We start from the raw sequence: 16,596 nt of genomic DNA on the forward strand, positions 1-16,596 counted from the left end.
CCCCACTGGAGCGGATAGCAATGTCAGAGAATGGGTAGATAGGTGCCGTGTAGGTAAAAGTCTCTCTCCCCATGTCGAAGCTTGAAAGGAACAATTTCCTGCCGTCGGCGGCATATTCGAGCCTCCAATCGGATCCAAGCAAGCATATTCATCTTGCTTCTCTCCCATTTCAGTCTTCGATCTGCATAAATAAGTGTATATATAGTGATGAATGAGACGAGCGTTGCTTTGATCCTTCGACCATGAGAGGGATGAACGGATTAGAGAGCTCTTCGTCTTTATCGCCGTCGTTATCGAGCCCTTACTTCCCCGTCTTGCACAACTACCCGCTGATCTCGGCCATCCTCGCCTTCGCCATCGCCCAATCCATCAAGGTCTTCACCACCTGGTATGTGACCTGCTACGTTTGCTCTCATTGAGATCCTTCGAGAATTGAGATCTTTGGACTCTTCAGTGCCTTTTTCTGGCTTCTATTATCTTGATCTGGACTTCGGGCATGCTTCGTTCTAGAAAGCTTAGTTCTTGACCGGGCTTGGTTTGGCTGAGGAGTTCGATGCCGCAATTTTCTAGCCGTGTATCTGTACTGCTTAGATATTATGTTATATAGATCAAAGAGAGGACCTTTAGGCGTTCCCTGATGGTAATTGTTGCTTTTGTATGATTGCTCAATGATTGATTCATCAAAGCAAAAATTTAACGGAGGAAGAGAAACAGAACAAGACTGATTGAGTACATGAATTACACCGAAATAATACCACTGGTCTACTGGGTTTCAATAATAGCACCAAACAAGAATTTCATTCCATGATTGTAGTTTTTAAATTCATCTTTGGCGGCTCTGTATGAACAATTTGTATGATGGTTCTTCTAAGCATCGATGCTCGAAATAAAAGTCATTTGTATGGATAATCATTATTAGATTCACAGGTATAAGGAAAGACGCTGGGATGCCAAGCAGCTTATTGGATCTGGTGGGATGCCATCATCCCATTCAGCAACAGTGACAGCACTAGCAGTAGCTATTGGAATTCAAGATGGCTTGGGTAGTTCTGCTTTTGCTACAGCAACGATGTTTGCATCTGTGGTAAGTCCCACTTAGTGTTTCTTTTTTCATAAATATTGTAACTATAATCACTACATGTTGATGCTTTGATGGGATGATTACACAAATGAGCCACATGTGAATTTATATAAAACTTTACGTATTTTAATTGTATAAGATTTTCTATTATGGTATCCACATGTGAATTGCCAAAGTTCACATTTGTCATGTATCTCAAACCACATATTTGTTTCTTAATCTTTGGTCACTATGCAATTCCATGTGACATTATATTTAGTTGATTGTGGAATTATGTAGGATGTCTATGAGAAACTTCGACCCTTTGCTTTTAGATGCCAATGCTAAATAAAAAGTAGTGAAAGGATAAGGTTTTAATATTTTAACCAATTTCTTGATGCCGGAGTTGATCTTAAAGAGATAAAATTTCCTCATGAATTTGTCTTGAATCTGGAACTTGTGGCTTAACTTTATCCCGGTTTTGCCAAGGAAGCAATCCTTTTTTTACCTTGAATTGGTCAAAATATGCTAAATTTCTTACCTTGTATTCCATACCTCCCTATCCATACCTAGCTATTGACTATGGTACACAACTTTCATTATTCACACATCACATGTGGATCGGTTATACCATAAAATGATAAACTTCTATTAACCTTCCCTTAACTGTTAAGATTTATATATTGGTATCAATGACCTTGCATTTTGACATTTCTCATGATTTGGCATTGACAATCAGATACAGTAAGTAGTGATCTGAACCTTCTAAGTATGGCCATAAAGAGGACATATAAATTACAAAATGTTAAATAAGAAATATCTGAATAATGGATATTCAAACTTCAAAGGAATATTATATTAAGAAGTTTCGGCATGTAGTCTATTCTATAAGGGTGTCTTAAAAGTTAAAACCATAAGTATATTTCCTTATTATTTCTTCTTCACCATCTTTCTCTTTCAATATGATTTCCTAGAAAGTTGTTTTATTGAAACCACATATGGATAAGACTATAAATCTAAAACTATTTGCAACTTCGCATATAGTCACCATTGTTTTGATTTATTTGTATCGTAGGACCTACATATCCATCCTTCAATGTCCAAGGAAAACTTCTCGTAGGGCCTTCTATTAATATTAGGTTATAAGCTTTCCTGCTACAACTGTTGTTCAATTTGAAAATCCTTGTTCCTCTTGTTATGCTTAATACTGGTATCTGAGCATGATCAGAAAATGCAACCATGTTAGTCATCCTTTGGTCAAAGGGCTCCAATATTAAAGTACCCACAGATTATTCTAGTGCAACACAAATTCAATGTTAGGTTTGTTGGGAGTTCATTTCTCCATAATCATACCACATCTGACATGAGTTTTCTGGTTTTATGTTAGTTTCATCATATTTAATTTCTATTATTTAATTTGTGGTTATATATAATATGTATGATTATGTTTGCCATCTAACTTTAACTCCATTTAAGAATAAGTTGTGTTTTATTACTTTAAGTTCCAAAGCAGCCTCTTGTATAAATTGAGGTGAACAGTAAAAAAGAAGGGTGATAGTGCACCATTACTGCTTTTACGCCTTAAGAATGGAAGTATTCAGGTATCTTCTTATCGAACATATCCTAATTTCTAATGTCATTTGGCCATGTTTGACTTAGTTCATAACCATTTCTAGAAAATTATAGAAATTGGGCAAGTTTGCTGTCTTATGACCATTTCTTTTGAGAAGCACAAATTTATTTGCCATTCTCACATGGCCAACATGGTCCAGTGATTTCACTCAGTAATGACATTTTGGGTGCACCACTCACTGGCAGGTAATGTATGATGCTTTTGGTGTTCGACTGCATGCTGGAAAGCAGGCAGAGGTATGTAATAACATCATGGCTTTCAAAAGTTTCCTTTTCAGTATCCCTTGCGATCATAGTAATGTTAGGGCCAACATGATACAAAAAGTGGCCAGAGTCTCACTAACTTTGAGCTAGACTATAAGCATCTGTTAGTGCGCTGGTGCATGCTGGCTTTGTGAACTGGTGTTTTGATGTGGAGTTGTGAATGACATAATTACATCCTACCTAAAATAAGAAAAGTTTTAAGAATTGTATTGGACACCAATATTGCTGATGTTCTGTCCAAGTTTACAATAATAATATGAGCCAATACACTTTCATCTTAATCTAAGTGCAAGTTAGGTGCTTGCATGTTGGTTTTTCCATAAATTTTTGCCCAAGATGTTTTATGTCGCAGTTTTAGATTTTATTGGATTTGTACTACTATCTTAATCAAGCTTGAAAACATGAATTAGGCTCCTGGCAACTTAACATAATCCGCATGCTGGGTACCCCAAATTGAACCCTTAAATAGATCATTGATTATATAGATAGAAAATCAGCCTTTTGTTGCCGAAAAAATTTAAAACCTGATACCATTCATCTAACCAGCAACTGTATTCTTTTGTTGCTTTGATGGTATAAATATGTTGATCTGCATTGTTGCTTGTTGAGGCTGTGATTACTGGAAAATTTAAATTGGTTCTCTTTATTCTTCTTAGTAGCACTATCATCCAAGAGAGTTTGCTACAAACAAAGCCACATCTTTGTTGGCGATGCGTTAGGATAGATTTTAAATCAGTGAACAGGAAATGGCAGGTCTATTTTAGCCTGATGTTTCATTTGCAACTTTGATGCTTGCCCTTGGCTTAGGATGCAAGATACTGATACAAAAAACTAGTAGGACAGAATATAGACACCTTAATATGCAAAATATTGAAAAAAAGAGAGAATACAATACAACATGCATAGAGCAATTAAAAAATTAATATTATATGTAACAGCTCTTCAAAACTCTTTAGGACGCCATGGTTATAGATCATGATAAAACATAACAAGTAATTGACAAGCATCCTCGATCTATTCATCAGGAATACAATAGCATAATTCTTCAGAAGTACAGAGAAAGAAAACAGAAGTGTGATGTGGTCTTCATTTTAATTTCATCAACCATTTTGATACTAAAATATGAGCTAGTATCAAACTTTGCGTCTAACATGATTGATCCATCTTATTCATAAAAAAAAATTTGTCGTGTTTCCAAAATATTTCAATAATGTGTTAGTTATGTAATAATAGCTTGCTAGTTTTTTTATCCTTAAGGTATCTTACAGTTTAGAAAATGACCTGCTCGTCTCTTTTGCATTAATAGCTTCTGTTAATTTCTGCCATCCCAGGTGTTGAATCAAATTGTGTATCAACTTCCAGAAGAACATCCTTTGGCTGACACTAGACCGCTGCATGAACTTCTTGGCCATACCCCTCTTCAGGTTTGACACACAATGCTGTAAACTTGTATGCCTAATAGCTATTGACCATCCAACATGGAACATCTTGTTCTCTTGAATATGAACATGTACACACACATTGCTAATTACTACCTTCTCAAACTAACAGGTTTTCATGTTCTACTTCAAACCGATGTCCCAATAGATTGTTTCTCATTCTTAACAAATGGTTATCGATGCCGTACTAATGGTCAAAGTATCTTTGTTTTCCCCTGATTGGCAACTTTTATATTGGCAAATTAAGCATTTTGCAAACACTGTCAGAGTAACTTTTCCTCAAATGTTGTGTGCCAACCTAAATTAATTGGATTGGCTTAGTGTCTAGGTTGTAATCATAGTTTAACCATTAGATTCTATGATTTAAGAGTAACTCTATCTTAACAATAAACTATGCTCCATCTTGTTACATTTTCTCAGGTCACAGCTGGTGCTATCTTGGGGTTTTTCGTAGCTCTCTTATCTCGATTAATCAACAAATTTGCGGGTGGAGCATGACATCCGGAACGATGAAGGCAATCATTGACACCAGGCTGCAGCTTCTAGTTACAAGTGGGGAAATAGGTTTTCCAGCTAGTCAGCCAGGTTGGTCACTTCAAGATGGACATTTTAACCCATAATTAGTATGATGACTGATGAGGATGCTATTTGCAGAAGACATAGATCCATTCTTTCTGTGATATCATTCTTGTCTGCATCGTTGTGTCTAAGTTTGATAGATTAGTCATTCTTGTATGCATGCATCCATGTGTGTAAGTTTGATAGATTAGCCATTCTTGTATTGTATTTAACCATTCTTCCACTTGCTGTATGCTTGATTGTGCATGTTATATAGGGTAAGGACAGTCTCTTATGGTGATCAATGATTTCGTCTTCTTAGTGAATCATGCATGATACAAGGATTAGGATAAACAAGAAGGCCTGGAGATTTTTTGACATGGTAAAGGAAAAAAAAGGAAATTAAACTCCCTATTTCTCAACAACAGGTTATAGACCTTGTGAATGGCTGCTATGAATTTGACGCAGCCATTGTTCATTCTTTGAAGTACTGAATGAGGTATTACTCTCGGTCTAGCTTGATGTTTATACAATATCATTAATTTAACTTCTCTATTGTTACACTTGATGATACAACTCACTGGTAAATACGAATCTGAATTCAGATTACCTACCTACGTACATGTCGATGACATCGGTATCACCTTGATCTGATCCTGAAGGAACTTCCACATGAAACCTAACACGGAACCCTTCTTCTTGTCCGCCTTGAGAACAACGTCACACTCGTTCCATCTCTCTCTTCTCTGCCTAAATAAATCTGCTGGAAAATTGTGAGGACCGGAGGCCATTGTGTTCATTTTCTTCTCTTCCGTTTCTTTTAGAGAGAGAAAAGAAACCATGGGAGTGGGAAAGGAAGAAGAGATAGGAAGATGGATATGAAATAATATTATCTAAACCAAACCGGTTTGGTATATATATTTTCAAAAACCCCAAAACTGGAGGTTTTTCATCTAAAATGTACAATATTAATGGAAGTATATATATATATATATATATATATATATATATATATATATATATAATCTCAAGAAAGCAGAGCAGCCTCAAAAGTAGATTACAACTCTACCAATGAAACGTCAACAAAATGGAAGTCCAAATGACCGGAATGGAATGCTTAAAAGTGAATTAACAGTCTGCGTTTCCCACAATTTTAATGTTTTCAAATAAAATGGAAAATAAAAACGAAGAAAAATATCTTCAATTGCATGGACATAATCAAACCCAAAATGCCAAAATATTTAGAGAGAGATTACAGGATTAGATGACAGAATTTTGTTGCTTTTTTCTCAACTTAAATAAAAGCGAAAATGCCATTTTTTTAAGAAAAGATATATAAAAATATTTACCTCTTTAATTCATAGCCTCTGCACTGCACACAAACAAAGCATCAAAATGCCAGATGTTATCCACTGAAAAGAATGGTTACTTGAGGATTTCCATGTAGACTTTAGTGGAAACCCAAATTTTCTGCAGACAGTTTCCTGCTGACATAATCGTAAACAAGCAAACCAATTACTAGACTCCACAACACATGACTTCTTATTTTATTTTTCATATTTGGAAAATGAGCAAACTCATTCAAAATAGGCAAATAATACAAACATACTTTGATATCCACAAAGAGAAAGAAAACCCAAAGACTCATTTTCTAATGGTATTGAGATATGATCAGACCTGATGTTTGTTTTCACAAAACAATTATCTTGGGAGTTCGTCGTGGGATTTCCATGAAGAGAATCACATACTTGATATCAAACACCATAGAGCAGTCTGACTCTTTTAACTTCATATAGTTTTTGAAAGTTTCTCCAATTCAATCTATATAGACTATCTACAGGCTTCAGAGAGCTAAGCCACCACATCTTGAGGGTGGGATTGAACAGCCAGCTACAATAGAAATTACCAAGTAATCATTTACTCAGATGCTCATGATTTGATTGCACTGCAACCACATCATGACTTACAGTATATGTAGAACTTAATTCTCAGTATGATTGGAGTAATGCCAAACATAAAAGTAATATTTAACTCATTATAATGGTGGTTTTCTTGTTCTTCAACCAGTCATACATCAGAACTTGCTAATCGATCAACGATCTTACCCCCTGGTACATAGCACCAGAACGAAGATCATCCAAAGTGTCGACATTTTTAAAGCCGCTTAACTCTCTGAGGCCAACCCAACCACGGCGAGAAAGGAAATCACGGAGATCATCTTCTGTGTAAAGTGTCTTCTCTTCGGTTCGAACTGGCATGCGGTCAGTGTCATCGTATGTGCAGGCTTTTATTGTTATCCCTGAAAAATATAAATAAATCAACATCCCTGAACAAGTACCCTACAAGTCTCAGTACCTGAACAAGGCATGCAATTGTGTCTTCGTGCACTAACCAAGGAAAAAACAAGTATCAATATTTGGACCGAGGCAAGCAATTTGCAGTATATTGGTTTCATGACACATTACTCCAATTATATTTATACCAGACATATTTCAACCATATTCATGCATAGGATGTGACTAAGAAAAAAAATGCAATGGTAATTTCACAAATACACGAACACAATGAGTTATGTAGAACTTACTTATCCCTACGAAGATAATATATCAAAATTGAATTTCAAATAAAGTTGATGCTATATGAAAAATGTCTGAGTTCAATGGTATAGATTTAAAAGTATTTAGCATTACCCTCATCGAGATGAAGAGTATAGGAACCCAAAGGCATGTCCCGATCAAGGCTGCGAACCACATTATCTTCGTCCTCAAGCCAAAATGCCCTTTTGGTTCTTAAACCAAATGCTGACTTGATAGCCTCCTTGATTGCCTCTGCGGTGCCATCAATACCAATCCTTCTAGAGTAATCCTCCCATTTAACTAGAATAACCCTTCCACCATATGAGGCATTATTATCTGCTCATAAAACAGAAGCAGAAAACCTAGTCAAAACCAGAGAGTGCAGATCAAAAATAGTTTTAAAAAAAGAACTGATCCATACTACCAGTCCACTGTTAGACCAATCTAGTATATCTTTATGTCAGTATTATCGAAAAATGATCTTAGATAATATTTCATGTATCAGTATTATCTTGTATAATGATATACCGCAAACTAATATGCAATTTATCAGTATTGTTGGAATGTCATGGATTTTGAATTCTTTAAAACATGCCACATCATTATATGTACTGATGCTAATAACATGTTAGCACTAGCAGTACATCAACATGTTGCAAAAAGAATTTGAAGCAGACAAACAAACTAACATTTTCACTTTTCCGATGATCCCAAAGAAGAAACAATCAAAGAAAGTAGCATAAGATATTTCTAGAATGCAACACATAAGGGCATTACCATTCACAGAAGCATCTCTCCAATTCCAAGGAGGTACACTATTAGCTGCAACTGCATCAACAGCTGTTATAGCAAGTGGATGTCTATCATGCTCCATAGGTCTGTCAAGGTTGAGAGGTGACCTACCACTTGCTAGATAATCACCAAGATAGCTGTTGTTACAAACTTGAAAAAAGAGAATATAATAAAGGCACAAAGATGGCTAACACGTGAAGCTCCCTTCACTGCAACAAAACTAAGTTTTATTAACATAACAGATGATAAGAAATAGAGAGGACTCTTTGATCAAGAGGAACTCTATGAAGGAAATAACAAATTTAATTTTAAGATCATGTAGTTTCTCCTAGTTAAAATGGTTATCTAGGTTGTTCAGTTTAAATACAGATTTCATATCTTTAGTTTCGATTCTAAGTTTGACTTTCAAATCAAACTCATACACATCATTCTCTTTAAGTCACCTACATTACATGTCCTTATCTGTCATGCCATACATCACAAGACTCAATGTTTATAAAAAGAAAATGCTCAGTTCATTTAAAGAATCCTTCGAAAATAGAGACTTTCCAAAATAAAACAAATGCTCACTACTAATCACACTCTTGTTGGACCTACAACAATTCTTATCCATGTATTTGGAAGACCCACTAATAAGATTCTTTTCTTGGAGAATATGTCATATGCTATAAATGAAGAAAGCCATTTGGACATCATCTTAGGTCAAGTCATCCTGTATCCAATGCTTCTGCAGTTAAATAGTTCCTTAGGACTACACATCCTCCGCTTCATCCTAACAGTAGAAAATCAGGAGTGATCAAAGAAATTAGGGATAACAATGTATAAAGTATCCTTTAACTTCCCCCAAGCCTGAATTTGAACCCGATTAACTACTTAGGTAACCAGTTAAACTTGACTTGGATATCTGCTTTACTACACAAATTCATCCCAAACCCGGTTAAAGGCATCAACCAAGGATGTTAGCATTAAAAAACAAAAACTTATTCCACAATGGTTTAAAATATTATGTTCTGTTACTACTTATTACTACACCAAGAAAAATCATTATGTGCATAAATGTCTCTTTAGAAATCAATGACAATAAAGCCAATTTTTTATGGATTTTTCTCAATCACTTATATCTTTATTACAACATAAATCATATCATCCATCTATGAGGAAAGTACAAACTCTTTGGGACATATTAATTGTAAGTGATAAAATCAATCACTTTCATATTTAAATTTGTTTTACGAAAGGTCTTAGATTCATCCAACAAAACTTGAGCTTGCTAAATGTCCATGAAAAGCTCAAGGGACCTCCTTGATAGTCAATAGACTCAAGCACATGCTAGACCTTCCAACTCCTAGGTGATTATCAAAAATATGGTTTTTAAGTGAAAGAGAACTTGTGTCAAAGTGCACTAAAAATTAATTCTTGAAGAGACGAAAAGAAATGAAAAAAAAATAATGAAAAAAATAATCATATAAAAAATGGAACAAAAAAACTCAAAAATAATTTTCTAGTACCTTCAACAGACCCAAATGGAGTATTTGCATCTTCAAGGCCTACAATAACAAGTCAAATGATGAATAATAAGGATACAAAGTAAACAGGAAGTGAATTCATTCATGTAGATCAATCATAAATCTAGACAATGACCAAACAGGCAGAAGAATCATGGAATATTAAAACAAATGTAAAAGATCAATCATTAGAATGTACTGTGCTAGAATAGTGGAAATGGCAACAAATCAATTTATGCAAAAAGATGTAATTAAAGATGGCACTCTTAGTATAGGATTTTCTAGAAATATTAATTATAGGTAAGTGATTCTTAACTATTACAGCATATGTCCAATGACATAACTTGCAAATAGATATTTAGTCACAGCACTTCACAGTATAGTTAAGAACAGGGACCAATATCCATTGTATCAATCCCGATCTGTTGACATAGTAACCAAAGTAGATGACTACTAAATAAAAAAGCTGACTCCTGAAGATGGGAACCAACATTCATCGAACAATACATGATTGACCTAGCCCAATGGTTCACTAATGATGAAAAATGAAAATATAGAGTAAAAGGTACGTCATATCTAAAAATTTGTGTTTTTGACATAGAAAGGAAATAAAAAAAAATACTACTAGAAAGGATACTAGTAACTAACCTTATAAGTGAGGACAAGAGAAATCAACTCCTTGTAGTGGAGAAGACCTTTATAATACTTAGAAAAGGCATTTATTTATACTAGTTCTGGGTCTTGAAAACTAACTAACTAACAATTTGGGATAATTGAAAGAAACATAAAAATTAATAATATGGGATAAATAAAAATGATAAGTATACAACTTTAGGCTCTTTGAGAATAGTTTTCTACTATTATTCCACATTAGTTTTTTACCAACCATGATGGTTTTGAAAACTATCATATATTGTCAAGATCTAATGACAATGGTTTGGTTTAATATGCAAGAATCAACATAGCCTTAGCAAATTCAATTCTTGTGTTGAGATCAAATTGGTTTGGTAATAGCATTCTTTATATACATATAAAACAATTGGTTTGCTTGTCACTGACATGCATTTTTCTTGAAGTTCAACAATGAGTCACCACTGCAAACTACAAAAGCTTCAAAGTTAAACGTTAGCAACCACATTGTTTCTATGAACTTTGGAAGTCAAGACTTGAAAGACACATTCATATCCAAGCAGGTTTCTTTCTTCTCCACAGAACTCTACTCCTAAAAGAACCCAATTCATGAGATGGACTGATCCTATGTGTATGTGAGAATTAAACTCTCAAATACAGTACTGATTGGTGAATGTGAAAGAAATTCTTGTTTGATCTGAAAAAAATAGAAGTTAGTGAAGCAGAATATTACACAGAAAGCTGACTGTGTATTCTGCCAGAGTAGAGAAAAGACAACCAATCACCTATTTTTGGGTTTGCTTTTATACCATATTTTGAAAATCATTCTACATTTCTACAAAATTAATGAGACAATAGGAAGTCTCAAACAGGAGCTGTTGTAGTTTTAGCAAAATTATAGAGGAAATTCCTTGATTTACAAGGTGCCTTTTATCTTCTTCTGTGTATTTCATATGGTGGCCATGGAACCTCAAAATTTATCATAAAACACAAGACTGAAGATGTTCCTATTTGTGAATCAGAGGATACTATTCGATTTATATTCTTTTAAGATTGAAAAGTAGATGACACCCCAAACACACAGAGCCATCTTGGACCTTGCCATGTAAGGTAATCAAAGGAGAAAATAACTGCTGGTTGCTGGTGCTACTCTAATTTGTCCCTTTTGTTGGTTATAGTGCTGTAGGCTTTCGGATGAAACATACGGAGAGTGTAGATGTCCTTGATAGGTATCAATTGTTTTTGTCTTTGCTGTTTGGTAGTGATGTGGTTTTTAGTTCTTCGGATAGTTGGTAGAATAATGGAAGAGGTTGATTAACAATTCTGTTAGTGGAGAAAATGTGTGTGTCTCTAGCATAATGTTTCCCTACAGTATATATTCCTTACACTTCAGTAAGAAATAAGTCAAACTCATAAAAAAGAAGATGAGACAACTTTAATATTCATGTCTGTTATAAGTCTTTCTTCCTCTTCAATTTACAGTCTATCCATGAACAAGTAAACATTGTTAAATGATAGTTATTATCTACAAAATATGTACTATAATCCCGGCAAAACACACATCTCATTGTAAAAAAAAAAAACATATCAAGCAAACATACAACTAATCAAGACTTTCGGGTTAGAAATTCAATGCAAGAATAATATGAGATGCCTGACCATTGAACAATCTGCATCATTTTATCAACAAGGTAGACAGTGTTCTTGGTATCATTTCAAAGCAAATTATAAGGCTTTGGCATTGGAGCTTGGTGTAAAGAAATTCCAGAAACACAGAATGAGTGCATCAAGGTGACACATGTTCGACAAAGAATCTGTCTCACGAAGAAAAAAAATGAAAAAAAGAATAGAGAAGTTCATCCTAGTTGTGAAAAGAAGAAGAACCACAGATTTTGGTCCCACAGAAGGTCAGGATTCAGGGAGTGTCTGCATGTCTTGGATAGTCATATGGTGGTCATTGACAAATAGTACAAATGTGTGGAACAAAATGTGAAAAATAAAATGATATGGCAGTCAGATGAATGTGCTATGCTCAGGGAGGTCCTCATTAAGAGACAATTAACTAACAAAATGCAGAAGAATGAATTTCCAATATCGTATAATCAGTAAAATATTACTTCTACTGGTTATATAATTGAACATGAAGACGTCCACTTCAGTAGAAATCGAAAGCAAACATGGCTTCCATTCCAAAGTGTGATTCTTGTAAACAATTTAATTAAAATATACATCAATCACTCCAAAATCTGAAGGTGGAATTTTGTGTCACCTTTATCAGAAAAGTGCAGGAAGGTGTCGATCTTTGGCGCTGCAGAACTCTTGAAGGTGGCTTTCTTGTTCCTCTCTTTAAGCAATTCGTCGAGCTCCTTGTAGTACGACATCTTACCCAACCCGCTTCCCTTCGACTGGTGCTTCGCCTTCTTGAACTCCTTCAGCAAGTTCCTCCACTTATCCGTGCACATGGTCGGGGACCGGTCGAACCCTTTCTCCCGCATCTTCGCAGAGATCTGCTCCCACAGGTGCTTGTTCGACTTGGAGGTGTTAAAGAGCCCATCGATCTCCCGCCGGAACGATATGAGGCTCCTCGTCTCCTCCTGGGCCCACGTCTCCGCGCGCTTCTTGGGAGCCTTGACCTCATGGTCGTCGCCACTGCTCTCCGCCAAATGCATCTGCTGCTGCGGATGCTGCTGCTGCTGCTGTTGTTGCGGCGGCAATCCGCCAGTGTCGTAGAAATCGACGCTCCGGGGCTTCTCGGCCAAGTACATGCTCTTCGTCGCCTGCTCCGTCACCGCCACCACGGCCCCGTCTTCGCCGATGTTTCCTCCAACTGCGGAAGAACCAAGGAAAGGGGATCGGGCCAGGAACTGGTCTAGAGTAAGGAGAGACATCTCGGAGGACCAAACCCCATGTCTCAGAGGGGGGAATGTGCGATTATTTTCCTTCTCTTTAGTCGTCGTAGAAGCCTTAGAAAGTGGGGGGAGGAAGAACGCAGTGGGAGGGAGCAGTGTGGCAAAGGGGGAACGGGAAGACGGTAAAGCAAGTCATCTTATAGGGTTTGGGCAAAGGGAATTGGAGAACGGCATAGATGGAATGAGCATAGTTGGTGGTGTAGACTTCGGCGCATCAATGTCTAAAGACCGACCCAACCTAGGCCCACGATTGGGATTGGGATTGGGATTGGGATCTGAACCGGACCCATGCTAGACCGCTCGATCCAATCCCGTCAAGACCGAGCTCGATCGTCCGATAGAATAGTGAAACGAAATCAAGATTGGAATTCGAATCGGGCCAATGTTAGACCGCTCGATCCAATCTGGTCAAGACCGAGTTCGATCGTCCGATCGAATAGTGAAACGTAATCAAGATAGGGATTTGAATCGGGCCAATGCTAGACCGCTCGATCCAATCCGGTCAACACCGAGTTCGATCGTTTGATCGAATTATGAGACTCATCCGACCTGATCCATCATACAAGTGAGTGAAAATGTCTAATACACATTCTTAAAAGATTAGAACCAGAAGTATCATAGGAGCACAGTTGCATACCTCACAACAGGAAGGTCATTGACCTGTCAAAAACAATAAAAGAAAACCAACCAAATCAGCATTTCAATTATTTTTTGTACATATGATCAAGTCAAAATTCCAATAAAAATTGCAGAGATTTTGACTAGGTAGAAACAACTTCCATGAGGAGTTTCAACTCCAGGGTCTATATATAACATTCTCCAAGAAAGCTCACATCCTCACCAGACATAGTAAGCATGGCAGATGGAATTTAGAAGAAAGATGTTCACATATTTGACAGAAGATTAATCCAAAGGATCGATCTTTCGTATCCACAAAGCATTACCAAAAACAAGAAACATGATGGGAGCAACAAATATAGTGGCATAGTGATCAAATAAATAATTCAGAGAATGTTTATTCCAACCATCTGAATTCACAAAGTATTGCCATGTTTGACTAGACAAAATGCATATTCACAAAGTTGGCTTCTTTTTGCAATTGGATCATGAATAATTGAGAATGACTTAACAACTATAGGACCACATTGAGAAAACACTCAAGGCTTGTTTTAGAAGTTAGGATTATGAGAAGTTTAGTTTAAAAAGAGCATCCAAAGGTATCCTTTGAAGTTTAAATGTTATCACTTGAGCTGAATATAGAATCAATTCTGATATCTTTTCTCTCTATTATGTGCATGACCAATTTTTCTGCTGTATCTATGTTATGGTTTGGATTGTGTATACTATTGAATATGACATCAAATTTGAACTATTTTTCCTCTAATATATATGTGATCAATTTCTTTCTTGTATATTGATCAGTTTTTTGCTGAATGTGGCACTGTAATGACAGAATTTGAGATAAATAAACAACATTGTATTTCAGGACAACAATCATTATTATAGAATAATAGATACCCTTATTTCACACAAAAACAACAAAAGAACACTAGATTTCTTCAGCTTTCACTTCATATTTCCCATGATCCAGGCAATGATCCTTAGCACAGAACAATTTAGCAAACATTGTGTATCTTTTATATATCTAAGTTTGAGTCTCATTTCTGATCTCTGTCTCCATGTTTCAAATCCTGAGGAGCTCACTAATAACCAAACCATTGTCTTTCTTTCACACGAACCATATCTCTATTTCATGGAAAAAGGACATGGAGAACCAGATGTATTTAACATAAAACAAAATAATTCTATAGATTATTACTTACCCCCACAATGCTTACAATCAGGAAATCTTCTTCCCAGATTTACCTCTATCAATTATGTCTTCAAGCAAGATAGCTCACCATGATGACAGCTAGGAGTGATAGCTTCAGAAGCACTGTTAGTAGCCAAGAGGTGAAGAAAAGAGGGAGAGAAAAAGGAGAAAGCCTTAAAAGAGAAATTTGGCAGGAGATTCCCCATCCAGATTAGTATTCTTTTCACTCCAGTTAATGCAATGATTTAAATAACACAAAAACAAAAGTATGAGGACGAGTTTGGAAGAAAATTAGCTCAAATCAACTTGAAATTTCACTGAAAGTTTAAAGACCATTGCAGAAAATCTCTTAAACTCTCTCTCTCTCTTTCTCCTCCCTTTTCTTCCAATTTTTCTTGGATGCATTCTGTCTCCATAAAAAAGATTGGAGTCAGTAGGGATATCTTGCAAAATTTCCAAGTGCAGACCAAATTGTAAGTGAGCTAACTAATTAGAGGATATAATTAGCCACCACAATTAACCAATGATCAATATCTTCCTAACTACACCCCAGTATTGCGGAGATTGTGGAGAGAAGTGTGTAACTCTTTGTTAAACCAATGACCCAATCATATAATCGTTTCTACGGGCAGCACATTCAGGCAACATATCTAGCCTATAATTTGTGTCTTTCCAGAATCAAGATTCAAGTTTATATCTTTATATATGCTTCTTTGAGCTGCTGCTTGATTTGGGAATTGAAGCATCCAGTAACTGATATTATAGTCAAGTTATGATCCAGATTCAAGTAAACATCTTCTGCTTACTATTAGAAACCCAAACTTATACTGCAGACGGACTGGATTTATTATTTTTACTATGTTTGGCGATTGATTTACACCAAGGGTTTCTAGGACTATGGAATTCCATGCTTCTGAATGATCACCTAAAACAAATTTAAAGTGGCAGCATATTATTCCCACATTTATGCTAACTTTCACAGAAAAAGGATTTTTCTTTAGGTCGCCCAATTGATTATGGCCTGGCAATGGTAAATCTTCAAACACAAGTATCCAGTACTGTCATCATAAACCCTCGGAGAATCACAAGAAACGACGACAAAAGAGCCATTCGAAAAGAACCAGGCGTGATGTGAAGTGATTCGGAACCGAACCGCATAGAGCAGAGGAATCGACCGGTAGAATGCGAACGACGAGGGAGTCGACGGCGCAGATCGCGGAGGAGACTTCTTCTACCTTCTCGAGGACTAGAGTCTCGAGCTCCACGCTTCCTCGATCGCCATTCTCTGCCTTCTCTCGCTTAGTCCCCGATATCCCCTCTAGTGGTTTAAGGTGCTCAAAGGCGGGTATAAATGGAGAGCCACTCGGTGATGATCGAGTGGGGAGCAGCACGTATGAGGCACAAATCTTGACGAAACT

The 16,596-nt window shown here is 36.3% G+C and overlaps 2 protein-coding genes across 6 annotated transcripts; one reads left to right on the plus strand and one right to left on the minus strand.

Annotated features, from left to right (window-relative positions):
- The first annotated feature begins 75 nt into the window (after window positions 1-75).
- Window positions 76-5,500, plus strand: LOC135633092 (uncharacterized). 2 transcript variants are annotated; one of them, XM_065142175.1, is made up of 5 exons: window positions 79-388; window positions 928-1,084; window positions 2,879-2,929; window positions 4,288-4,380; window positions 4,816-5,500. In XM_065142175.1, the coding sequence occupies exons 1-5, from the start codon at window positions 243-245 to the stop codon at window positions 4,891-4,893; spliced, it is 525 nt and encodes a 174-aa protein (XP_064998247.1). In that variant the 5' UTR covers window positions 79-242; the 3' UTR covers window positions 4,894-5,500. The 2 variants fall into 2 exon arrangements, with proteins under 2 accessions (XP_064998248.1, XP_064998247.1); XM_065142176.1 differs by lacking the exon at window positions 2,879-2,929 and having other exon boundaries at window positions 76-388.
- Window positions 5,501-6,844: 1,344 nt separating this feature from the next.
- Window positions 6,845-16,478, minus strand: LOC103979373 (trihelix transcription factor GT-1). 4 transcript variants are annotated; one of them, XM_009395498.3, is made up of 7 exons: window positions 16,332-16,478; window positions 14,003-14,025; window positions 12,726-13,914; window positions 9,830-9,868; window positions 8,307-8,438; window positions 7,644-7,865; window positions 6,845-7,252 (listed from the first exon to the last, which is right to left on the minus strand). In XM_009395498.3, the coding sequence occupies exons 3-7, from the start codon at window positions 13,342-13,344 to the stop codon at window positions 7,038-7,040; spliced, it is 1,227 nt and encodes a 408-aa protein (XP_009393773.2). In that variant the 5' UTR covers window positions 13,345-13,914; window positions 14,003-14,025; window positions 16,332-16,478; the 3' UTR covers window positions 6,845-7,037. The 4 variants fall into 4 exon arrangements, with proteins under 4 accessions (XP_009393773.2, XP_064997118.1, XP_064997119.1 ...); XM_065141046.1 differs by having other exon boundaries at window positions 12,726-13,283; window positions 16,332-16,471; XM_065141047.1 differs by having other exon boundaries at window positions 12,726-13,283; window positions 16,354-16,464.
- Window positions 16,479-16,596: the final 118 nt, after the last annotated feature.

Source organism: Musa acuminata, chromosome BXJ3-3 (genome assembly GCF_036884655.1).
Source record: "Musa acuminata AAA Group cultivar baxijiao chromosome BXJ3-3, Cavendish_Baxijiao_AAA, whole genome shotgun sequence".
Lineage (NCBI taxonomy): Eukaryota > Viridiplantae > Streptophyta > Magnoliopsida > Zingiberales > Musaceae > Musa > Musa acuminata.

Bases quoted from the DNA above. Each gene is read 5' to 3' on its own strand.
- LOC103979373 (XM_009395498.3), bottom strand. From the start codon at position 13,344: ATGTCTCTCCTTACTCTAGACCAGTTCCTGGCCCGATCCCCTTTCCTT. The intron at 9,869-12,725 runs GTGACACAAAAT...TTGTTATTGTAG, and splicing joins CCTGCACTTTTCTGATAAAG to GCCTTGAAGATGCAAATACT. The intron at 7,866-8,306 runs GTAATGCCCTTA...TTTTATGAGCAG, and splicing joins GAGAGATGCTTCTGTGAATG to ATAATAATGCCTCATATGGT.
- LOC135633092 (XM_065142175.1), top strand. From the start codon at position 243: ATGAGAGGGATGAACGGATTAGAGAGCTCTTCGTCTTTATCGCCGTCG. The intron at 1,085-2,878 runs GTAAGTCCCACT...ACTCACTGGCAG, and splicing joins CAACGATGTTTGCATCTGTG to GTAATGTATGATGCTTTTGG. The intron at 4,381-4,815 runs GTTTGACACACA...ACATTTTCTCAG, and splicing joins TTGGCCATACCCCTCTTCAG to GTCACAGCTGGTGCTATCTT.